The sequence below is a fragment of the Pongo abelii genome, chromosome 10, assembly GCF_028885655.2.
Source record: "Pongo abelii isolate AG06213 chromosome 10, NHGRI_mPonAbe1-v2.0_pri, whole genome shotgun sequence".
Classification (NCBI taxonomy): domain Eukaryota; kingdom Metazoa; phylum Chordata; class Mammalia; order Primates; family Hominidae; genus Pongo; species Pongo abelii.
The window spans coordinates 57,700,716-57,727,887 of record NC_071995.2 but is presented as its reverse complement, the minus strand read 5'-3'; the positions used below and the strand labels follow the sequence as shown (position 1 = coordinate 57,727,887).

Below are 27,172 nucleotides of genomic sequence, written 5' to 3'. Positions count from 1 at the left end.
GCCTTTATACTAAAATGCTGATCCTTTCTAAACATTTCAAACCTTTTTTATCCTCAAGAAAGTCTTGCATTTTCCCTTTCATCAATTATTCCTTTGACCATTAAGGCTGTCTTTTATTTCTTCCATCTTCTCCCATAGCAATTCACATCTCCGCCTTTAAGAGTATCATGAAGCTTTAATAAATTTTACTTCTCTTTATTCCTAATTAAATCTTTGTTAGCACCACATCTTTGTCATCTTTGTACATCAATATCTACCATAATTCCTGGCACACAGGAGGATCTCAATACATGTTTATTAAATGAAAGAGAAAAATATGAATGAAGGAACTCAGGTTCCAAGAAAGTAAGTAACTTCTGAAAAATCACATTATTGAGTGGCAGGGAAAGGACTAGGATTGTCTTTCAATATCTTATTTGATCATTATTATAATAATTTTTATAATGATCAGTTTGTTCATTCCTTCAAAAATATTGTCTACTATATGCCAAGGTATGTCTAGGAATAGAGCAATGAACAAAGCAGAGGGAAAAAAAATCTCTGCTCTCATGATATTTATATTCCAGTGGGGGACCGAAAGTTTACATTCTAAACACACATTATCCAGTATGGTAACCATTTGCCAAGGGAGGTTTTTAAAATATAAATTAATTAAAGTAAAATACAATAAAAATTCAGTTCCTTTCTCAAACTAGCTTCAAGTGTTCAATAGCTACATGTGACTAGTGGATAACATATATTAGACAATCAGATTTATAGAACATTTCTATCACCACAGAAAGTTCTATAGGATACTACTATTCAAATGAAAAGCAAATAATAGATGGTGATAAGTGTTATGGAGAGAAAAACATCACCAATGAAGATGGATAGAACTGTGTGATGTGTGGTTGAAATTTTAGACAGAGTACACCTAGAAGACCTCTATGAGAGGTGATTTTTGAGTAAAGGCCCGAAAGAAATGAGGGCATTTTTAAATCCAAGGGAAAATCATTCCAGGTAAAGGGAAGAATGGGTGCAATTCCCTGAGGTGAGAGCATGGCTGGTATATTCTAGGAACAGTAGGTAGATAGTATAGCTAAAGCAGAGTGAGCAAAAGGGAGGATAACAGAAGACAGGTTCAGGGAAATAACAGGGAGAGTAGATAAGTAGAGTGAGTTGGGAAGTCTTAGGTAAGCTTGGACATGATTGAACTTAGGTTATGGCAGGATTTCATTGGTAGGTATATTCAGAAATAGGAACACCAAATCATAGACTACAAAGATAATCTAGACTATAAATAATAGTACCTTGGGCCAGGTAACAGCAGCAGAGGTGATGAGAAGTGATTAAATGTTGGATTTATTTAGAAGGCAGAACCAATAAATTTGCTAATAGAAAGTTATGTGGCTGAAAGAAGAGAGAGGAAAAGTCAAAGCATGGCTCCAATGTTTTTGACCTGATCAACAGGTTTGGAGGAGAATTTCAGAAGATGAATTTTAGATATGCGAAGTCAGAGATGCCTGTTAAGCATTTGAGTGGAAATACTGAAAAGAGGGTTTATATATAGGTCTAGAGTTCAGGAGAAGTTGAAACTGAAGATATAAATTTAGGAGGCATCAGCCTATAAATATGAGCTACAGTCATGAGAAGGTGCAAGGTCATTTATGGAGCAAGTATATATGGAAAGGAGATCCAAGAGCCAAACTTTTGAACACTGAGAATTTAAGGGGAAAGGAAGAACTAAAAATAGATACTGAAAAGATGTGGTTAATGGCATCAGAAGAAAAAACTTAAGTGTAATATTTTATAAGCAAAATCAAGAATGTGTTTTATGGAAGACCGAGAGTGATTAAGCACTGTATCAAATGCTCCAGAAAGGTCAATTACAATGGGGACTAAGAAATGACCACTACATTGGTACCATTGAAGTCCTGAGAAACTTGGAAAGAGTAATTTCAGATGAGGGGTACCGAAAAATTCTGATTGGAGTGGGGGCAAAAAGAAGGGGAAGAGAGAAACTGGAGCAACACTTTCAAGAAGTTTTGCTTAAAGGGAAGGACATAAGTATGGTTGTGGCTGACAGGTAACGTTGGTCTAAATAACATTTTCCATTTGTTTTGTTTTTTCCCAAGTTGGAGGTTAGAATATCATGGTTATAAGCTACAGGAATGATCCAGTTGTGAGAGGGAATATTGCTAATGGAGAGAGAAGAAAGAATTTTGTCCACAGTAATACCAATTAATAGTTGAGGGGGTGAGAAAGGAAGTGTATAGTTGGCCTTAGTTAGGACAGATACTGATACAGGAAAGAAGGTAAAGTATGTCAGATCTAGATGTAAACAGGTAGGAGAATGTGGTAGTAGAAGTATGTGGAAGTTCTACTTATAATGTAAACTTTTTGAATGAAGTAGGAAATGAAGTTACCTTCTGGGATGAAGAAAGGAGGGAAGACAGTGGCTTTGGGGAATATGGATTAAATGACAAATAATCATCTCATATAGTGAGAGGGAGAGACTGGACTAGAGTAATAGAATATAAAATATGGTTACCAAGCAGCATTTCGGGCCCACCTAAGATTATCGATCATCAATTAAAGAGATTAGTAAATCCTAGAGTGTGGTTTACATTCTGCCATGGAGATTCAAAGGAACTAAGCCGATGGCTTTAGCCAGAGTTCTGGTTTCATCAAGAGATACAAAAAAAATAATGGTAGGTAGATGAATTAAGAACGTATGCAAGAAACTTAAATTAATTGAATCTGAAGTTTAGCTAGGTAAGGAAGGTGAAAATGGTATGGAAAGCAGTGATGGATGAGGTAGTATATCAATAGCTTAACAGTACTGATGGAGTTAAAGGATTATTATAGTTGCAGTACTAGAAAACAATGGGGTGGGAGATACGACATGGTGATTGAGGAGTAAGTTATTTAAAAATTGAGATTATTTGAAAGCTATTGATAATGACAAGTTTAAGGGTGTGAACATGGGAATTGGGGAGCTTCTGGAAGACAAGGAGTGGGGAGGAGATTGGATGATGATAATGGTGATGATAGCTATTGTTTAATTCATTCCCTTTTCTCAATTATGACAAAGTGTCTGGATTGGATATATAATTTTCCCCTATATTGTAGAAAAATCACTAAAATTTAGAAGGGATGGATAACACGCTTAAGGAGATACTGGAAACAGGAAATTCCTCGGTCTGACATCAAATATATGCTTTTGTTCACTATTTCGTTTTAGTAATACAAGAAGTTTACACTACTATGACTGGTCCTTTTCAATAACAAAAAGACGTACATTTCTGTTGTTATGGGTACTAACTATGGTCTCACAAGACTAAAAACCTATTTCAAGAAAACATAGACCAAATTTATGAAAGTGTGCTTAAAAATAGAAAAAGACCTAATAAATTTTAATCAACTATAAATACACAAGTAACAATTAACAATAACTTAGGAAGATTCCAAACTGGAATAAATTTATTATCTTTCCAATTCTGTGTTCTATTGCACATGACACCAGGTATTGCATATGACACCAACCTGAAGAATTAGAAAAGAAAGGTATAGTCATGAGGCATTCCTATTCCAGAAAAGTTAACAAAAATATGAGATTCAAAGTCAGATAGACCCAGGTATGCATCCTGTTTCCAATATTTACTTCGAAGATTAACATGTTTATAATGGCTAAGTTTCCACCACTGATAAATGCCAACTTTCCAGTGGACCACGGAAAATTGTCTATTTTGGGCCCCTCTGTGGGAGGCCATGGAGCTCTTATTCATGTTGTGAAGAATCCTGGAAAGTGCAAATCTAGGGCAGCATTTGTTCCAATTTGCAACCAGTTCTCTGTTTTTGGAGGGTGGAGGTGGGAATGGGATAAAAAATCTCTCAATGGATATTTGAAATCAGATCACAAGAATAAAAGGCTTATAATGCTGCCAAGAAAAAAAGAAGATTAACATGTTTATTCTTAGTAAATTCAAAATACAGCAATCCTCAATAAGTGCAGATTGATATAAAATATATATTTAATACTTTTGTTTCCCTTTAAACCTACAGCTATCACTAATGAATTTATCTAAAGTTTATTTATTACAAACTGTTATAAAATTTGGTTTAACTCATTTTTTTTGGATCATACATTTTGTATATTTTTCCCTTATGTTATAAAATAGATCTTTTTCAGGCTTCTCTTGGGCCCCATTTTTCTGTCTTCTTTCCCACTGCAATTCCAATATTGTGGAATTTAATTAACACATCTCTTCATATAATGCATACTCTTCAGGATTTCATATTGTTTTATTATATCTCTTCTTAGACTTGATATTGTTACCTTGTAAAGATAAAATCTGATTTATCTTTCTTACTACAACAGGTATTGTCTGTTTCAAAAACAAACATGAATTCACAAATATGTGCTTTTGATGATTTTAGCTTCTCTGTTTTTAATTTTCTCTGGATGCCATGTTATGAAGAATGGTGCTCATTTTGTGCACCTATTGTGTTAAAGTCTTTTTGAACACAATACACAGCTATTCACAGCAAAGGGAAAGCACAACGACCTCTGTAATTACAATGGATTTTACAATTTATACATTCTCACATGTGACAAGTTTTCTTACTCTAGTGCATTGAAAAAGACAAAAAAAAGTGGGGGAATCAGGTTCTAGATGATAGAACATAAAGCCTGGACTAAATGTTAAAACATCTAATCTAGATAATGTCTAGAAGTACTATAGGCTAAAGATGGCCAGAGTAACAGAAAGATGAATCACTTTTTCTCCTTATGTCTATAATTCTTTTAGGTTGAAATATAAGGCAAAGCAGGCATTATCATGTGATACTTATTTCCTTCTTATCCATTTTCCCTAGCTTCCATGCTGCAGAAGCTGTCCACATCTTTGGATAATTTTGAATTTTCAAAACACCTTAAATAAGCTCAATGTTAGAACATAACCTTAACATAAACATGTTGAGATGGTAAGACATCTTCACCCAGATAGCCACATTATTCTTTCTTATTGTATTTAATTACGAGATATGAGCTAATCAGTAGAGTTCAGAAATATTAGTTCATACAAATAAACCATGGACATTTTATATATAAGGAATTGAAGCAGAGAGGTATCAAGTATCTTCCCAAAATTCCAATTGGTAGGAAGCAGCACTGGAATCTCAACATAGCCAAATCCTCCACGCCCTAGCACTATTCCACTATGTCAATGCCTTTTAAAAAAAAAAAGGCAAAAAATTGTTTAGGTATTTAGTAAAAAAGATGAGTTACTCATCTCTGAAAGCTTTTGGTATGCTTTGAAACAAGATCGTATGCCGGCTCTTTACTTAAAATCAATGATTAAGCACTCCAAAGGAATAAATAAACGAGATTGCCAGTGGAAAAAGGAATACCTCTTAGAAAAAAATCACCATAACAAATAAAGAGTTATATTTGGACTATTACATAAACATCATTGAAGCTATAACTAGTACTTGTATATATATAGCTAATTTAATTTGGACCTTATTAAATTTATTCTATGGTTAATAAATATTTATGACTTAGCTAAAGCAATAAAAAGAGAATTGTCTGGAACCAAACAGAAATTTAGATACTTTGTGAGATGTATTTTTCTGACACTATTACTGACCCTCCTAAGGGAGCATGAATGTCCGCAGAAAATATATCTTTTAAAAGGCATTTCTGTTTCCAATTTTGTTTCTTCACAAATAGGTAGAAAAAACATCTAAATATAATTGTTCAACATTCACTGCTGTTTCATTTAATAAGCCAAAGAGAATAAAATCACTCAAATAAACAAGAGATTACAAATATAAACTTAAAATATGAAGTGAATAGAAACCTTTCCTTTTTTTCTCCCACATTTGTATTTTGGAGAGTTTATAGAGCACAGAGGTGAGGCTATTTTGTTAGGGAAACAGTTTCAGAAGCATGCATGAATTGCCTCAGGTTTCTAGTTCAGTTGTGGTTGATCTAACATGGGAGCGAACTCTAAGGGGCAGAGGTTATGTTGCCTTTGAAAAGTTGTATCTAGCTTCTAAAACATATCATGTTCGATTTAAGGAATACCATTAAGTAATATTTTTGCCACAACAGAGGTACTTAATATTTCTCATGAGAAGCAGTGTTCATGAGAAGGACTTACAGTTCGTTTTATCGGAGTCATCTGATTAAACTTGTTTTTCTTTATCTGCAAGTGCCAAACTAACTCTGTGTAGATATTTTACATACATTTTAAACTAATCATGAAATACTCCTGGTGCCCAAGAGGCATTTGGAAAGTTAATGACAACCTCTGTGTATTCAAGGACACTGTAACTAAGGTTATTAAAATTCAACCTTTTGCATATTTCTGATGGAAGTGGGGAAAACTTTGTCCCACACAACAAGAGACTAAGAATACAAAGGGAAGCTTTAAAAATTTTCTCAGTCTCTAGATCCATGTTCACTCTTTGGAAGACGATAGAAATCTGAAACATTGAGAAAGACCTATTTCAACAGCAATTTCTATAACCCAGTTCTTGCCCAAAAGTCAAATAAGCAACCATCTGTTGTTTGCTACGTAGATTTTACAACTGCTATTGCCAAAACACCTATCATTTCATCTTCGCACCAATATCACAGACGCTTACACCAGCTGAGATAAAAGCCTAAATGTTTTGAACTTACTATATGATTTTTTTCCTAATAGAACCAAAAAGATACTTTAAAGGCTTTTGATTTATAGATGATTCTTTTATTTATTTATTTATTTTACTGTGAGACAGAGTCTTGCTCTGTTGTCCAGGCTGGAGTGAAGTGGTGCCATCTCAGCTCACAGCAACTTCCCCTCCTGGGCTCAAGTTATCCTCCCACTTCAGCCTCCTGAGTAGCTGGGACACAGCATACACCACCATACCCCAGTAATTTTTTGTATTTTGGGTAGAGGCAGGATTTCACCATGTTGCCCAGGCTGGTCTTGAACTCCTGTACTCAAGTGATCCCCCTACCTTGGCCTCTTGAAATCCTGGGATTACAGGCAGGAGCCACTGCACCCAACTGATTCTTGTATTTCTATATCAATGTAAGTCATATACATGAACTCAGGATTATCTGGGAGAAGATTGGAAAATTTAAAAGAAATTCCAAATCGCCTGCACACACATCATATTTCTCCTTTTGCTCCCCCTTGTTCTCTATCCAGATTTCTCTCATAGTCCTATTTACAGATGCTCTTTACTCATCATATAAGGAGAAGAGATGAGTCTGAAGTAGATCAGAGTTCTGTTTAATGGTTTTATTCCATTTCAGCCTTCCAAGAATGCATACTCATTTCCTGGGGTGCTGAGAATATACACAGGTTGCTTCCACTGGCTGCCGCTAATCCAGTCATTGATTGCATGAGATGCAAGGCCAAAGCAGGAAACCACCAGCCAACAGAATGCTACAGTCATGCACAGCACATTCTAATCAGGATAATTCAAGGCTGTGGATCATCAGTTGTTCATCAGTTTTCAAAAATCCATCAAAGCTTCCACAGAAGCTTTCCAAAGCTTTACACTTAACGCCTTTCTAGTGATTAGTACTATTCTAAGTGTAATTATTATTGCTTTTATAGCTTAAGAAAGTTGTGTTCCTTTAAAAAGAACTTCAGTAAACTCCAGGATGATAACCAATGCCTACCTACAAAAATGCTAATGTAAATTAGCTTTGTGGTTGTGCAAGCTTATCCAATTCTTATAAACAACAGATAAACAAACTGTAATATAAACATTGGGTAATTACAAACACCTTTATAAAGTACAAGAAACGCAGTTATTTCACCAGAGAAAGGGAATAGGTATATTCAATCTTAATTATTTGCAGATTCTATATTTACATATTTATCTACTTACTAAAATTGATTTGTAAACTTAAAATCAATACTCTCAGTTCTTTTGCAGTCACTGGTGGATATGTGCAGAGTGGTGAAAAATTTGGATCACCTGACATACATTGTGTGACCTCACCTTCCCAGCGGAGGTCAAACAAGATGATGAACTGCTTTCTTGGTCCAGCTCCCACAGTGTAAACAACTGTCCTTTTCAGGGTCTATATAATACCACATGTTCTGCATTTTTGTGCTTTTGGTTGGTAATTCTTCGGTTTAAAATGGCCTCCAAGCATAATGCTGAAGTGCTGTTTGGTGTTCCTAGGCACAAGAAGGCTGTGATACGACTTATGGAGGAAAGGTATGTGTTTAATAAGCTTAATTCAGGAATAAATTATAGCACCTTTGGCCAAAATTCAATGTCAGTCAGTGAAATATATTGAATACAATGTCTTTAAATGGAAACACATATAAAACAAAGTCATGGATTGCTTGGTGAATGAAAATTTTATGATCAGAGGTTCAGGGGCCTGTAACCCTAAATCTCCCCTAGAAGCAGCAATTTGGTATTTTTTCATTCAGTGTTTGTGGCAACTTTATAGAGCATAACTACCACAAATAATTACAACCACCTGTATTTTAACACATTCTGGATTATGCATCTGCTCCTAAAATTGATTAAAAGGGAGGAGAGTACTCAGAGTTATGATCCTAGTACCTGTTACAAACTAAATTATATCCCTCCAAAATTCATGTTGAAGCCCTAACACTTAATGTATCTGTCTGTGGAGTTAAGACCATTGAGGAGGTAATTAAGGTTAAATAAGGTCACAAGAAATATTAAATTGGGCCATAATCCACTATGACTAGTTTCCTTATAAGAAGAGAGAGAGGCCGGGCATGTTGGCTCATGCCTGTAATCCCAGCACTTTGGGAGGCCAAGGCGGGTGTATCACCTGAGGTCAGGAGTTCAAGACCAGCCTTGCCAATATGGCAAAACCCCATATCAACTAAAAACACAAAAATGTGCTGGGCATGGTGGCAGGCACCTGTAATCCCAGCTACTTGAGAGGCTGAGACAGGAGAATCACTTGAACCTGGGAGGCGGAGGTTGCAGTGAGCCTAGATTGTGCCACTGCACTCCAGCCTGGGCAGCAGAGCGAGACTCCATCTCAAAAGGAAAAAAAAGAGAGAGAGAGAGAAAGACATCAGGGGTGTGTGCACATGCAAAGAAAAGACCATGTGAGGACACAACTAGGAGGGAGCCATCTAACAAGCCGAAGAGAGAGGCCCCACCAGAAACCAGCCCTACTGGCACCTTGATTTTGAACTTCCTGCCTCCAGAGCTGTGAGAAATAAATTTCCATTGTTTAATCCACTAAGTCTGTGATATTATTTTATGGCAGCTAGAGCAGACTAACATGATAGCATAGATGCCTATCCTCTGATCCTCTTCTCTTTCATTTATGTGGATACAATATGTGGCCCAGGATCATTTCCAGTAGGTTTTAGACTGTCAAACACAACTTTCTCCATCTTTTCACCATAGATCAATCACATTCACCTCCTCTGGGCTACTAGAACTCTCCATGACTCTTCCATGGCTTTCACAAATACTGTTTCCTCTGCCTCAAACACTTCCTCTCCCTTGACTAATGCTGCCTCTTTATCCTTCAAATTCAGCTCCAAGAAATATTGCCTGATCACTCAATTATGAGATCAATTTCCATTTTCTGCTGTTGCATGGCACCCACTGTGCCTCTTTACTAACATTTATCATAACTGTAATGAAATAAGGAAAAGTGTAAATGGCTATTTAATATTCTGAAAGCATAGCCTGTATCTGTTGGCTCGCTGTGGTTTTTCCAATGCCACACCAGTGTTTCGCATATTTAAGATGCTCAGTGTGTATCTATGGAATAAATGAATGAGTGACATTATGTATAGTTTTCTTCTTAATTGTGATGCTGGATTACCTGGACATCCCTACCTCTGGTGACTGCAAATGAATCCTCAGGCAATGATTGTGCAAGGCTAGTGTATGCCATTGCCAGGGCCTCCCCTTAGGGTCAAATCTATGAACTGTACTCCTGAAGCATATACTTCCAGCCAGCTGAGCAAATTCTCACTCAAGGAGAGCCATCTAGATTAACCATTTAAAAATCCCTTTGGAACAATGCATTTACTCTGCCAAAGTCACTACTATTGTAATGAAAAAGTATTCAATGTGTATTTACTTTGCACTTTGTGACATAATCCATCAAACTTAAGTCACCCACAGCATATGAAAATATAAAATTTAATTTCAATTTTTACAGAGCCCTTTAAAATAGTTAATTAAAAAGAACTGTGGTAAATTCTTCAATCCTAATATGTTGTTGAGGAAGAGCTGGGAAAGAGTAGGAAAGTTCCTTCTTTTAAAGGAAACATTCAGCTGGGTGTGGTGGCTCATGCCTGTAATCTCAGCACTTTGGGAGGCCTAGATGGGTGGATCACCTGAGGTTGGGAGCTTGAGACCAGACTGGCCAACATGGTGAAACCCTGTCTCTATTAAAAATACAAAAATTAGCTGGGTGTGGTCGTGGGTGCCTGTAATCCCAGCTACTCAGGAGGCTGAGGCGGGAGAATTACTTGAACTCTGGAGGCAGAGGTTGCAGTGAGCCGATATTGTGCCCGTGCACTCCAACCTGGGCAACAGAGCAAGACTACATCTCAAAAAAGAAAAGAAAAGAAAAGAAAACATCCATAGAAAGTTTTCAAAATAACCAGTTAGTTCATGAGAGCATTTCATGCTAGACCTCACTAGGACCTTTGGGGAACTTAACTCCACATATATCTATCATATATCCTAGTTAAAGAAGAAAGCATTCAATAAGGACATAAAAGAAAGTCAGAGAATATGAGGGGGGATTTAAAAAACCAAGCTAGGATGCTGACCAAATCACATGACAAAACTGATTGCTCCAGTGGGGACATCACAGCTGCCACCAATGACCACATAGTTTACACTGCAAGTCCCATTGACCCTAAACACTGACACTAGTTTTGCGTGAATGGATTATTAATTATCTATAACCATCTCATCTGAATGTTTTTCTTGAGGAATCTGCTTCTTCACATCAGTAGTTTCTGAATGAAAACTGGCCTTTCTACACCGGGTTGACGGAGCCTGGGTCACATGCCTGTGCCCTGAAGTGTAATAAACTCTGAGAAAGTATATTTCTGTCTTTTCCCTTGGGGAGGCAGAAAATGATGATGTTGGGAATTCCCTAAACATAGAAGGATTTTTCAATATAGGATGGCCCAAAAAGAATGACCAATGTCTTGTCCACTATCCAAATCATAGGAGGCACAAGAGAAATGCCACAGAAAATATGGGTAAAGGGCATAGATTTCTTTTAGAAATGATTATTGACCTATTTATTTCTTGCGTTCCCAGTTGTTTTTAAACGTAGTTGGCACAGATTGCTTGAGTCAGACTTACTGTCTTCTTTGTTCCTTATCTGCAGTTTCACTGCATAATGGAGAATATCAAAAACAACAGCAGCAACAACTGCAATGAATTAAAAACTACAATTTCCTAAGTATCATATTTGGTGTTTATTACTAATAATGACTCTGAGCAGGAGAGTGTACATTATACATACACACACTTGCATATGCACACATAAATGTATATATTCTTGTGTGATTTTTACAGATAAGGAAACTGTGTCCAAGGTAAAATGGCAAATAGGCTGAATGACCAAGTAGCAAAGTCTCAATTTCATATCTGTTATTAATATTTTGGAGCTCACTCTCCAATTATAATGCTCTGCTGCTTCTCATTGCACAATTACATCATTAATAATCCATTTTGAGATCCCAGGACCTTCCATATTTATTTTCCACTCTAGGCACCAACTCACATAAGATGCAATCAGGGCTGGGTGGGTGCGGTGGCTCACACCTGTAAGTCCAGCCCTTTTGGAAGCCAAGGTGGGAGTATGGCTTGAGTCCAGATGTTTGAGACTAGTGAAACCTCGTCTATACAAAAAGTCAGAAATTAGCTGGGCATGGTGGTACACCTCTGTAGTCCCAGAATATTCAGAAGGCTGAGGCAGAAGAAGTGCTTGAGCCCAGGAAGTCAAGGCTGCAGTGAGCCATGATCACACCACTCCACTCAGCTTGGGCAACAGAGTGACCCAGCTTCAAATTTAAAAAAAAATGCAATTGAGTCCTCTGAGTGGCTACTAAGCATTATATTTCTTTAGGCAATAGTTTCCAAATATGATATATGCATTTTGACATGTAACCTATCTATGCAGCTTGCTAGCTAGCTATAAAGTATCTACATGCAAAATTCCCCATGAGTGACTAGTAAAACCCAACACATTTTTATTCTTGAAACATAACATATTAATCTCTTTAAAAAGACTAAAGTAGTAAGTGCTTATTGTTAACACTTTGTCTCTTCAGAATCCTTCCTTCCTCTGGGAACAGTAGTGCCCTTCCATTACGGAACTACTCCTTTCCTATCTCAGATACATAGTTCCACTCAGGCTGCCAATGTTAGTCCCTCATTCACTCACTGCCTGCAGGGCAAATGCAAAGTAGGCCATGTCCTAGCAATCTTCCTTAGAATTTGTCAAAGTATAACTTAGGGAATAGTGACAGTCTTCCTAGTGTCAAATTTGAGCTGAAATATGAGGCTGAAATGTTGGTAGACATCTTCCTTGTGCCAGGGGAAGAATATCAATATAAATAAACAAAGCTGCCCTCTGGAAGAAGCAGAAGAGAGAAGAGAGAGTGCAACATGCTGGACAAATAGAATTACTGGTGCTAGTTGAGCTGGAAGACATTGGTGTCTCTGCTTCTCCTCTGATTTGTGTACATGAACATTTCTCTTTAGGCTTTAGGGTATCTGTATCAGGTTTCTATCATTTGCAACAAAAACACATCTGCATAAAGTGAGTAATGATATAATAACATATTTTTGAAATTTTTAAAGCCCAAAATCAGGAAAGATAGTCTTATTCTTGTCAGGTCATAAATTAATAAATAGGTTCTTTTTATACATCAGTAAGTGAAAGGTTCACTGTCTAAGGCACATATATCAGTCAGAAAAGATTTCAATAAAGGTTTTTAGAATTTCTGTTGAAAATAACATTTAGTAACTATCAGATATTATTTGTACTAGATTATCAGCCCTCTGTAGGGAAAGTATGTCCTGGAATAATTTCAAAGGCTCTAAGCACACTTCCAATCTGTTGTTGACCTCTGTCCCCTTTCATCCCTGTTTTGGAAGAGACACAGATTTAATCATGGAAAGCTCCAGGGCCATGATTCCATTCCTACTTTGTGTTGTGAAGTCCTTGCCTCTCACTTTTATTCCATGAAAACTGGCAATGATAATATCCACTCACAACTTCTTTTTCATTTGAGAAAAATGAACATGCTCTGAACACGCTCCGTCTTACTCAGTGACCCCACAGTAGTGATTAATAGGTTTACTGCTAAGCCCTAATGAATGTGTCAGTTCTTAGGTGTTCTCTAGGCTACCAAAGGATACCTCTTCTCTAACAGATCTGATAGAGTAGCACTTGTACATTTCATGATATAATATAAGCTAAATTGACTAAGGCTATCTCATAGTGTGTTCTCATCCCATGTAATAATTTATATAACTTATATTGTTATTACACAATTAACCAAACCCTCATGTTTGTAATGATCAGTATAGTCTATATAACTGTAGAGAAAGGGAAAATGCATGCCAGATCAAACCACCTTGTCCAGGAGGTGTCCAGAGGGACATATGTCCTTCCACTTATATTTAATTGGTCAGAACTAGTCACTTGGCCTCAGCCTAAGGGGAGGAAAGCTGGGAAATATAGAGGAGTGCATGGATACATGGTGAGAATAATAGTTTCTGCACACTGTGCCATATTTCCTAGAAAGCTTTAGTAATATTTATGCCTACGGATGAAAAAAAGAGTCTAACATGGCATATTATAAGATATAAAAAGTCCACAGCCTACTTGCACAGGGCTGTCAAAGTGTACCTGGTACTTTTTGCTTTTTATAAATCTAAGATGAAAGCTCTACCTATCTCAAACACAGGAATGGAATGACTTTCTTTTTTTATTGCTGCTAAGATATCACACAGTATGAATTATTTTAATAGCCTCCCTCATTCTGCAAAATATTAGGGCACAATGTAGAATAATATATTGAGGTTATTTAAAATTTTAAGAGAATAGAAAAATACATATTGTATATTATGACCACCAACCTGCTATGTTGAAGCCTTTTGCTTCTCGGCCTCCAGTAAAATAAGCTCAGTGTTCTAATGTTCAATCCCCGTGTAAAGCAGTTCATCACAAAACTATCACCCTTACTTTAGCACAATTGGCCATCACTATTCACATAAAACAGAAAAATAAGTTGCCATGGAGACAAAGCCAATTCTTCTCTCCAGAATGGCTGATTCTTCCAAGTCAGAACAGATTTTTACCAGAAAAGTCACATAAAGTACTCACAGAAACTGGCAGTCCAAATCTGTAGCCAGTAACTGTACAGGGTAACCATGTATAGATTATCATTCAATAGAATACAAAAATAAATATTGCACTAAAAGATAATCCTATGTAATCATTATTTACAAAATAAAACCCTATGTCCTTCTAAACAGTGTAGAAAGTTTAAATTATGTTTTCTACCTCTACTTAGTGTTTTATTAATGGAGTGACCACACTGTTTGACCTATTTGCTAAAATTTGCTAGACCTCCAGGAGAACATATGGACATCCATATGGGTTGCTGTAATGTAATGCCATTATTCTAAGGATGAAGTAAAGTATAAACATGATTTGCATTCTTTTCCATCCTTCCTGCAAACCTTTCATTAGTTTCATTTTTAATTCAGACATCAGAAGGGAAGATAATACCTTGCTACCAAAGCCCAGATGCCAACTAATTACTACAAGAGACTCCAGTCCTGAAATGACAGGCCAGGCCTCTGAACACGCTCCATCTTACTCAGTGACCCCACAGTAGTGATTAATAGGTTGACTGCTAAGCCCTAATGAATGTGTCAGATCTTAGGTGTTCTCTAGGCTAATGCAATTAGCATTGTGTTGAACAGAATATTTCAGCTACTTGCTAGAGAGACTCATTATACTTCATAGTAAACTATGTCTTTTCACCTTATGCTCTTCAAATTTTTTTTAATAATCATCAACCTAAAAGGCTCCTATAAATATATTTCACATAGTATGAGAAAATTTAAGTATTTTAAAATCAAATAGTGATTTTCTTCTAGAACAGTGAACCCCTGTGTTGTATATAAAGTGAAGTTGTTTTCAGAGATGCTTGTTAAAATGCAAGTTTCTGAACTCTAACAACAGAAATCCTGATAAAAGGGGATTTGGGATAAGGCCTAGGACTTCATTTTTAACAAGACTCATGACTCAGAAGCAAAGCATTCTGTAGACCACACTTGAAGAAAGACTGCAATGTGAGTAACAGGACTAATACCTGTGTCTTAGATTAACTGACTATATCAGACTTTTTGTTCTAAATAGTTACTATGTTTCTGAAAAAAAATTACCTGCATCCACATTAAGAAAATTATTTCCACATTAGATTATAATTTTAAATGTGCCAATTATTTTTGTTTAAAAGATTAGAAACTAATTATCAGGATAAGACATAGATGTTATTTCCAACAAACTATGTAAACGTGTAAGATCTATATTCAACAGTGGACATGGCAGGTAAAAGCATTTTCATCCACTAGACAATGGGCCTAGAATTGTGTTTCCAGTTTTAAAAGAAGGACCAAAGGTGAGCAGAATTTCTGCAATTCCTGACTTTTCTCTATGGCCAGAGATGAAACGTTTCCATGTTTTAGCCCCGATAATGGAGGACTTTAGGCAATATTCCAGGTACTTACTTGGATCTCACCTAGATATTGCCATCATCAATTACTAAATACCAAGAATTTGTATGTATCTAAGCCTTGCTTTCACAAAACAAGCATATATAAAATCCCTGTTAATATTTAACTTAGACATATTTTATTCATCTATCACCCTAAAAATTTTAAGGCAGCTTTTTCCAAATTTATAACTATTTTAACAAACTACCATTTTCTTCATGAATTTCAGAAGAGTTCTTCTGTGCTTTTAAAAATTTATACCATATATATTAAAATAGAAAAATAAGTATGAATAAAATAAAAACATTTATTTGTAGTAAATACAGTATATTTACTTTTTATAATTTCATACTGAGATTTAGTGGTTTGAGAAAGTTAATTATGCCATTGTTCATTCTAATGTTCCTTTTAGATCCAGCCAGAGGGTGGAGGGCTGTCACAGGCAAGTCTATAAACACATGCTTCTTTTGTTCAATGGAGAATATTGAGATACCAGGCTCTGACTAGGACTGGCTGGATGTTATGTAGTTCTGTTTCTTCCTTTGGGAAGGCTGTATTTCCCAGCATCCATGGCCCCTAACTCTGGGTAGGGCGGTATAAGAGTTCTGATCAATAGAATATGTACAGAAATAATGTTTATTCCTCCCAGGCATATCCCCTAAAATAGTCCATATGATCTTCCATGCTGTCTGCCTTTACTATTTGTCCAGCAGATGGAGCAGATTTAGGGAACAACATACAAAGCCTTGGGTGATGGAATAGCCACCTTTTGAAACATTGCTTCAGCAAGAAATAACCTGTATTGTTTTAAGTCATCGAGACTCTGAGGTCTGAAAACTGACAGAGAATGTAAATTAAGATTTGGCTTAACTAAAACAGTATATAAAATTTTGTCCTACTGATGAGTTAGTCAACTATCTGCTCAATAAGGAATTATGACTATATAAGACCTGAAGTTCAAATTCAATGGACTTATATTAATTCACTAGAAGAGACTGTTTCAATTGTATTTAAGAGGCAAGAAAGCCCTCTACATATCTTAATATTAGCACGTTTTGGAGCTGAAGTCAAGATGACTGTGTGCTGCTCTAGCAAAACATTATTAAACAACACCTGTCCCACAGGATACAGGAATACCTACTTTACAATACCTACTGTTTCTATAGTCACAAGAAATAACATTCTTACAATCTATAAAGCAACTATCCAAAGGAGATTCACAGAATGTGTGTTAGAAGCAGAATTTTCCATTGACACGCCCAAATAGTATTTAAAGGATACCTTTTGACACTGGAAGAAAAATGCATGTTTAACCTAACCAAACGGATAAGGGAAATATATGCTGTATTAATATAAAGTCACTATATATAAAAAGTAGAAGACACATTCCAACACCAACACACATAAACACACACACACACACACACACACACACAGACACACAGAATTACTTCAGGATCAACTGTTTACCTTCGTAGTACAACAAAAAGATAATGTCCTAAAGAATAGTTGTTATGTCACTGAACAAATGACGTTGGTGGAGGTGGTATGCAAGCCAATGAGCTGAAGTGGAAAGAATTGAATCAGGTTTATAGAAGGCCTGGGCTAGATCTGGCTTTGTCACTCTCTAGATGTAAAGAGAAAGATATGAGAAAGTCAGAGAACATAGGTGTTAAATGCTTGGAGTTACAGTCTCTGTTTACTACTAACAAGTTGTTTGACTTGGGAGAGCTATTGTATGTATTTCCTCAGCTATGGAATAAAGAGAAGATAATACTTATTTCACGGATCATTAAGAGGATTAAGTCATATCACACATATTAAGTACTTAGGCCTTGGGTGAAAGTAAATATTACTAAATACTGGATATTATACTAATGTTATATCTCCATGACTAAGAGCCATATTATCCTTACTTGAAAAATAAGAAATCACAGAAGATAATTGATATAATTTCTTTAAATGACTATAGTCTGAGTCTATATCTATCCCTTAAAGTCAAATATCCACTTGAAAAATAAAAACGCTAAAAGACATATTTTAAGTAATGACTTTCAAAAAATTCTACAAGAGAGTCTGGTCTGCTATGGAGATTGATTTAAAGAAAATAGGTGACATAATAAGGCACCAATAATTCCAAATTTGTAACATTTAGAAGTGGGATGGTACTTTGATTTATTCATTATCCTTCATGACTAATACCCTCATTTGAACATAGAATGTAATAAGATAATTTCCAAGCAACAATTTAAGGTAAAAAGATGTCCTATTTAATGAGCCTTATAGAGATAAATAATTATTTCAGTCACACAAATTTGAATGGGTCTAGAATGTACATGTTAACCCTTCATTTTTGCAGCTTAAAGTGATGTACTTTCTGGGCTTATAAACTGTCAGCAACTTAAATTTTCTTCTCATTCAGAAGAAAGCATTTCTACCAGAGGTAGCAATAGCGAAAAATGACATCAGCAATATGTTGTGGACTTTATTTCAAACTAAATGAAGTAGCTTCACTTGGAAATTCCATAATTTAGTAAATCTTGCTTTGTGCTTATAAATTCTTACTCAAACAAATCCTCCATTAAGACTCAATTAGAAGCAAATAGCTTAAGATGCTGAATCACTAAAATCATTAAAATTTCAGTTCTAATTATACTTTTTATTGGTTTTAAGTGACTATAACATAAAAACAGGGTTTTAATATACCAAGACACTACATGTAAAACATTGTGACATGGAGGAATTATTTTCTTAATTCAGGATTCTATTTATTGCAAGAAGCTTACCTCCTGCGTACATAACAGCCAGCATAATGGATGAAATCCATGCTATTTCACTGTAGGTAGTGTGGAATATTTGCTGAATTTCTTTGAAGAATACGGTGACAGCTTTGGGGAATGCATAGGAAAATCCAATGGAGATAAAAGCTGCTCCAACCACAATCCAACCCCATCCTCCATCTGGAGGTGGATGCACAGGTGGGGCACTTGGCATTGGTGGCATTTCTGCTCCTCTAATGGAAATTCAAGTAACCTATATTTAAAAAATGAAATAACAGTTTAAATTTTATTTCCCCTTTTGTTTACCACTCTTGATAGTCACTAAAATAGTATTTTCTAGTTAAAACTACAATATGATTTTTCATGAATATTTTTCACAGTCTTATACTCAGAAAATTACCAGAAAATATACAAAAAAAAATCGATGCAAGTTATATACCTTGATTATTGTGGGCTAAATATTTAAATAATTTAATTTGATTATTGAAACAAAAATTACTCAAAGTGAAGTATTTAGATCTGAATCGAAGTACCATTTTACATTATACATCAGACATAGCTCTAAGATAGATCTCATACATATTCTACTTCAATCACCAGTTGTTTTAACCTCATTAATTGATACTTTTGGTCTCATTTTTCCTTCCTGTTTAAGGCTAAGCCAAGGAATGAAATGATAGATGCAAAGCCTTTTGACATGATCTATTGGCTTTTTTTATTGCTTTCTGTTGTCTACGCTTTTTGATGATTGTAGAGATAATTCTAACTCACTTTTTTCTTTTTCTTTTTCTTTTCTATTTTTTTTTTTTTTTTTTTTTTTTGAGACAGAGTCTCACTCTGTGGCCCAGGTTGGAGTGCAGTGGCATGATATTGGCTCACTGCAACCTGTGCCTCCCAGGTTCAAGCGATCCTCCTGCCTCGGCCCCTAGTAACTGGGATTACAGGCAGGGGCCACCATGCCCGGCTAATTTTTGTATTTTTAGTAGAGATGGGGTTTCGCCATGTTGGCCAAGCTGGTCTCGAACTCCTGACCTCAGATGATCCACCCACCTCGGCCTCCCAAAGTGTTGGGATTACAGGTGTGAGCCACCACATCCAGCCCCCACTATTTTTTAAAAATAAAAATTATATATTTAAGGTATAAAACATGTTTTGTTATACATATTCATAGCAAAATGATTACTACAGTCAACCTAATTAACATACCCCTCACCTCATAGAGTTACCACTTTTCTTTTTTGTGCTCAGAACACCTGAAATCTATTCTGTTGGCAAATCACCAGTATACTATACAGTATTACTAACTATACTCACCCAGTAGTTCAAGGCTGCAGTGAGCTCTGATGGAGCCACTGCACTCCATCCTGGGTGACAGAGATAGGTCCTATCCCTAAAATGTTTTTTAATTAAAGTAAAATAGCTAAATAAGACTTTTAATTGCCACAATGATTTGTACAGAAAATATCTCCTTTTTAAACATTTTTTATAAATATATTTTACATGTCTTATTCATATACATCAAAAAATTAGCTTTTCTGTATATTTGCTTGTATCTATTATATATTTATGGGGTACAATGTGATGTTTTGACATATGTTTATTTTTTAAAAAGCAGTCTCAAATTACTCTTTTATAGGAAGTAGAGGTATAAATGATAAATGCACCTACCATTCTATTAGACAACGTAGGTGAAACAAATTTTAAAAATTTTTAAATGGTATAAAAAAGGCAAATCCTTTTGATTTTTCTAAGAAATTACAATAAAGTAAAATTTAAAGTTATTCCTGACTAAATGCACATATATAAAATATGGCTTTAGATACAGTGGCATTAATTTGATGGAATAGTTTCAAGAGTTCAAATTACTTATCTTATTGAATTAATGCATGATACTCAAAGTAACCTACAATGTAATCAATAGGTATACAAAAATAGATAAGGGGATCTTACTCAATAAATACTGTGTACTTATTATACTAAATAAATGCTTTTTATTTTCAGTAAGTATTTATTCAGTTTAGTTTCAATAAAAGCCTTTTAAGGTATTTTTTCTATTTTTTAAATGTGACAAATTTCAGAGATATTAAGAAGCCTGACTTAAGTAAAATAGTAATAGCAGGGACTGGATTTCACTAATCACTGCTAACTCTACAGATAATATACATAGAATTAGAAATAAGACTACCGAGTGATGTAATTTAGGGAGAAAAAAAAGCAAGCAAAAAAATCCTCGGCATTATTATTACATCCTCTCTGCATATCCGTAGTATTCTTCTTATTGATCAAAATGGTCATAGGCATCTGATTTTCAAAAAATGAATAAAATAACTTGAAAGATTTTTTATAGGTATACATTTGTATGTTAGAAGCCTACCAAAAAATGTCATGGAAACTATAGCAACACGTTCAAATGAAAGGCTTTAACCACAAACAACTAATGCACATAATGTAGATCCTAGTCAATCACAGTAATTGGGGCAAAGCCACTTCTATAAGTTAATGTCGTGCAGATGCTAAAATTGCTAAAATCAACCCCAAATACCACACCTCTCAAGAATTATTTTGAGCTGGTTTGTATGTCTTCAGCATATGTACAGCTTGCTTTTGTAATCATTTTTGCTTTCTTAGAAACATAAAAGTTTTCTGTCTTCTATCTATCTCTTCATCTATTAATTGGAAGATAAGTTTATTTCTCCTAGGTCATCAGTTAACCTAACATGATGAGTTTACAGCACATGTGCATTGGAAATAGTATCTTTGAAGATGTATAATATTTAAGGAAAAAAGAAAAGGAAATAAATATTGTAAGTATTGTGAAACCAGTTGAAAATAGCAAATGATCTTTGAAAGTTGTCTAAAGAATCTGAATCTATATATTACTAAATTTTATTACTATATTTTAAAGTACCTATTTTATTGCTTGAAAATTAAAAAAAGAAACCCTAGAAGAATACTGAGGAAATACCAAAGGACATTTATATGGTAAACTACTCTTTGTTGTATAATCAGCGTGTAAAAACAGTTATGGGGCTTAAAGTCCTCACTCTGCAGTTTTCCTGCTTGCATAAAGAAAACTAAACCATCTTTTATTACTAATTCATGAGTTTAAACTATTGTAGTTTTTATCACATCTGCTATAGTAAACATTCAGAAATACAACTGGATGATTTATTTTTCACTCACTTCAAAGATCATAAATAACATTTCTAAGTAATCTTAAACCCATATTTTAAAATAATAATATCAATACAAATATTATAATTTGTTAATATTCAAATCATGTTATAAATATGGGATTTCCATTTTACAGACAGGAAACTACGCCCATAGGAAAGTAAAGAGGTATGTGCAGACTCACACAATAAATAGGTGTCAACACTAGTATAAATTCTATGAATTAGAATTTTCCCAGCATTTAAATATGCCCCACCTTAAGAAATGTATCACTCTTATATTAAAATAATTTGAACTTATAGGCCCTTTAAAAGCATTCTGCTTGGTTTGCTCCTATACAAAGAATAAAATAGAAGACAGAATGTACACACACACACACACACACACATACACATATATACAATTCTATTTTCTAAAATTCTAGTTTATTATGAAATTGTAAATTTAAGCCTATTTTCCTTTACATGGTTTCATCTTGTGGCATGAAAATTAAGCATAAGAGCTTCAAATGCTACGAATACTGGCTCCATCATTTACTCTGTAACACTTAGTAAAGTAATAAAACTGAGTCTGTGGTTTCATCTGTAAAAACAGGATAATAACTATATTTAGTTTATAAGGTAATTAAGAGCATTGACAGAAGACTACATGTAAATGGCATGACTAATATGTACTAGACAAACTTACCTATCATTATCCTAATTTTTCTTTAAATTATACGTAAAATGAAGATGAGTAAAGATCTTAAAATTACATTTTTGAAGAGAAAAAATATATATGTGGCTTTCCAAATTACGTGTCTTTTATTACATTTAATGTAGAAGCTATAACTTTTAAAAGCCAAATCTTAAAGTGAGATTTGCATGACGATCTCATCTTGAGTGTCAAAAAAATTGCATGAAGAGTACCTACCTCACAAGAGTAATATAAGAATTAAATGAAATAGTGTATGCTTGCCTCAGATTAGTGATCTGCACATAGTTAAGTGTTCAATAAATCATAGTTGAGGCTGAATGTGAAATCCTCCAGAGTTTCTCTAAAAATATTAAATAATTTTAGGATCTCCAGAAAATAGCAATAGCCATTTTTAATATAAACACCTCTGTGTGTGTCCCTCTCTGACCACATCGCTCTTTCTCTACAAAAAAGGCAACAACTATCCCGATTGTATGATTGCTTTGAACTTAATTTTATTTATACTTTTACCATATATGTATGTGTGTATATGTATATGTGTATGTGTTCCTAAATTTATATGTAATATATAAACTAAATATATTATATTTTATATAAAATTTGCATTACCTAAAATATATATAGATCAAAGAGTCAAAATTTAATTCTTAATCATTAATAATTAAATAATAATTATTTAACACAATTATTGATATTTCAAATATATATTAAATTTTATATATTATATGCATGTAATAATATGCATATGACATGTAATCTTGGAAACAGTTTTTTAATTTAATAATTTTAGATTCAGACATGATGCACATAGACTTATAAATCTGATGTCACAGAGTACAGTTGATTCTCATTATTCATGGAAGCTGTGTTCTATAAAGTCACCATGAACACTGAATTACCAAATGCTGAACCGCTGCACATAGTAGAAAAACAAGGTTAGGTTTCTGTAAGACTCTGATCACATTTTCATCAACAAATCAATACAAAACCTTGTTTTATGTGTGTTTCTGTTTAAAGACACCTTACTTAATACATACTGCTGATTCACTGACATTGAACTTACAGCAAATAGCGCTGTAACTCATGTCTGGATGAAGCTTATCTAACACAAATATTTTTTCTATAAGACACTTCACAGTTTTCTTGTACTGAGGAATGCTAGACAGCACTTCAGCATTACTCTTAGGGACCATTTTAAATAGCAAGATCACTAGCAAAAAGCACAAAATGTGAAAAACATGGTATTAGACTATAAAAAGAATACTGGTTTACAGTATGAGGGAGAACTAAAACCAGAAGGCAGGGTCTTGCCTTGTTTGACTTCAGCTGGGAATGTAAGTGTTGCATAACAAATTTTTCTGCTGTTCTGTGCATGTCAGCAAATGATTGCAAAAGTGCTGTGAATCACAAATTTCTGTGGATATGCAAATTTACAAATATGGAACCACTCATAATGAGGATTGACCATATGTCATTTCTGAATATACATGTGTATGTATCTATATCTCTATGTAACCCATAACTAAGTACGTATAGAGATTTGGACTGTCTCCAGTTAGATGTCATTATACTCCTGTGAACATTCCTGTACTTTCCTCTCTTGGGGCATTTGTGCAAATAATTCTTCAGAGATACTGGATAGGAATTATAGAAGATTTATTGTAGAAATTTACACTGAAACCAGCAGTGCATAAGAGTTCTCCTTGCCACATATCCTGACCAATGCATAATTTTTAAATTTTTTCTAATGCAGTAGACATGAAAAAATTCATTGTGGTTTTAATTGGCATTCTGTGATTACTAATAATTTTGAGTATCTTTTCATGTAGTTAGAGCCATTCTGTTCTTTAAATATCAGTTCTTTTATTTTACTAGTTATGCTTACACCAAAGGAAAAAAGCTTCCAACTTGTCCTTCTAAAATTTGGAAGTTTAGGCATCATATTTCTACTTCAGTAATTACCCTACACATTTAGAATAAGTTTTCACTTAAAGATTAAAATCAGTAACTATTTATCATTTGCCAAAGATATAAATACTAATTAGTAATTTAAAATTTAAAAAATAAAAAATACGTAAAGAAAAACATGTAAATCACCCACAATCCTAACACTAGAGTAAACTATTGTAAACATACTGGTGAATACTCTGCTATAGCTTCAGTTATACATGTTTACATAATACATTTTATCCAATTGAAAATGACAACAATTTTAAGTTATATCAAAATTACGTGTATAAATATGTACTAAAAGAAAACAACTTCTAACTCATTAAGTATTGCTAAATAATTTCACAATCGGATTATGATTCTTCTGAATCACTTTTTTAATCACAGTTTGCAATAGCTGTGTTTTCTTACACAATATCCTCCTCTGGCCTATAAAGAGCATCCACGGTTTGGCATTTCTACAGAGTACTCCATTACTGTCTCTAGGAATTTCTTCCAAGCTGCTTATGCCATTTTAAATTTTGACACTGATGTTCTTCATCTTACCAGAAAATATCAACAGAAGATATTCAGTGAACAACAGAACTTATATTCCTTCATCTAATGGTCCACAAATGGTTTATTGACTGAAATATCAAAAGACTGAAACTGCCCAATCATGATCAGAAACAATTATTAAAATGTGCATAGGCATAGGCCATGACTCTGCCATTCCTGCCACCTTAGCAACAATGATCATAAGATGCCATCCAGTGTAAGACATCTTCATTTCAAAGATGTTAAAATGTGAAATATGCGCTTCTTAGAATTGAAGAAACAACAAATGCAGTAAATATTTACCTGTATATATGTATATTCAGTGTGTGTATATATTTATGTATATAAATTTAATAAAAATGTGCTATATAGAAGTACAGTTCTAAGATTTGAATATCTCATTTATTTGGATTTCTTTAAAAATCATAAATAGTTGCATAATCAGTTTTAACAATATTTCACTGGTTAATATTCTATAAATTATTTCATAAAAAATTCAGGACTGTTTAGATTCTTAACTTATCTCAATATTATAAGCTATTGTAATAAGTACTTTTCTTATAGTTCTGATTTCAATGTGAATCATAGGAAAACACAGATTTTTGCTCCAAATTCCTGATTCTCCCAATGAATAATTTGGAAACATCTACAATATTGTTGCCTTCAAATAACATTTCTACTGATTTATTTACTACCCATCTTTCCCAACAGAGTCTAAGGTAACAAGTCAATTATTGTATCCCAAGTTCTCAGTATAGTTATTAGCATATAATAGGGTAAATAAAAGATAAATTGATCAATAAATAGCTATAAATATTTGAAATTGGAAAAAGAAAACATTTCACCCATTATGCCATCTGCTGTCATTTTATCTCTGTAAGTATGAAGTTTCAGGTTTTGTTTTGTAACAAAGATAAAGAGAAATAAACCGAAATAAAATGTTAGGCCCATATATGTTTGTTTGAGGCAGACTTTTTTTTTTTTTAACAGTCTTTTCTAGACAGGGGCAGCAATATCAAGGCAAATGCTGGTAGCAATTATGGTATAAGTGCCTGAGACGAGGTTGGCTTCAGATAACATCCTAAATGAAAAGTAAAGGAAGGGAATATTTGCTAAATGTATCTTGACTACAGTATATACAAGTAAATGATGAAGCCACCATCCAAATTCAGAAAAGGACTAAAAAAAGGAAGCATCAGAAAAACTGAAAGAAGTAAAAATGGATAGTAATAGCATATACTATCAGCCCTTTCCTTCAACTCTTCCCATTTGTCTATCTCAAATTCACATACACACGTGCACCCACGTGCATGTGCACATGCATACACACAACAACATATTCACCTCCTCTAAGTATCAATCATATCCCCAGACATATTTGAATGCACAAATGTTCTTTCTTTAACAATTCTGAATGACAATAGGTGACCTGCACATCAGCCTTCCATAGATAATCAACTGTTTCACATTTCTCTACATTCCAGCCTGAAGGAATATCACCTAGGAATTCTGACTTATATTCCCTATTAAATTCATGTTTTCCTAATGTACCGCATGTTCATTCTCTGAATTGTCAACTACTTAAATTGTTCCTGCTTTGTTATAAAAGTGAAGCTATTTTCTCAGATGCTACACAAATCATTCCTTTCAAAAGTTTCTTTGCCTTTAAATAAAAAACATATGATTAAGCGTTTTTTTCTCCTTAATCTTTTCTGTTTTTATATTACTTTTTCTTCCACAGTTCATCAATTTATTTCTCATTTTTATGATATTTTACTCTCTGTTTTCAGCATATTTGCTTGATTTGAATGATAACTATGGGTTCCACTGTGCAAGGTGCCACTCACATACTTCTTCATTTTCTTATCTACTACTTATTTTGTTTTTCTTCATATGTAATGACATCTTATGATCTCTTAACTGATCCATTAGCAAAGAGACCCAAACCAATCAATTCCAAAAATTCCAATTCCAACATTGTCACCTCTTCCTTATTAGTGTGACTCTTGAGTTGACCAATTGTCAAGATCCAAGTCATACACACTCATTGGCTTCATGCCTTTTTTTCCTATGCCCAATTCTGTAATATTTTAATACAATTTATATCTGTTGTGTCTTATTTCTTTTAATAAGCACAGCTTGTAAGCACAGCCAAGAAAAACAGAGTTAAAAGTATAGTTTTATGTGTTGATAGATGTCCACTTGAACAGATTTCTTTGGATTATACGTGGAATCTTTAAGCCTAGTCACTATACTTTGAAGAG

At 34.3% G+C, this 27,172-nt stretch overlaps 1 protein-coding gene across 2 annotated transcripts in view; it reads right to left on the bottom strand.

Annotated features, from left to right (window-relative positions):
• The window catches only part of SLC16A7 (solute carrier family 16 member 7), a 182,912-nt gene that overhangs the window by 48,901 nt on the left and 106,839 nt on the right, over nt 1-27,172 (bottom strand). For both annotated transcript variants that reach the window (XM_009247966.4, XM_054527327.2), the window contains one exon: nt 18,558-18,804. In XM_009247966.4, coding sequence (XP_009246241.2) covers nt 18,558-18,774 — 217 coding nt within the window. In that variant the 5' untranslated portion in view covers nt 18,775-18,804. The remainder of the gene's footprint in view (nt 1-18,557; nt 18,805-27,172) is intronic.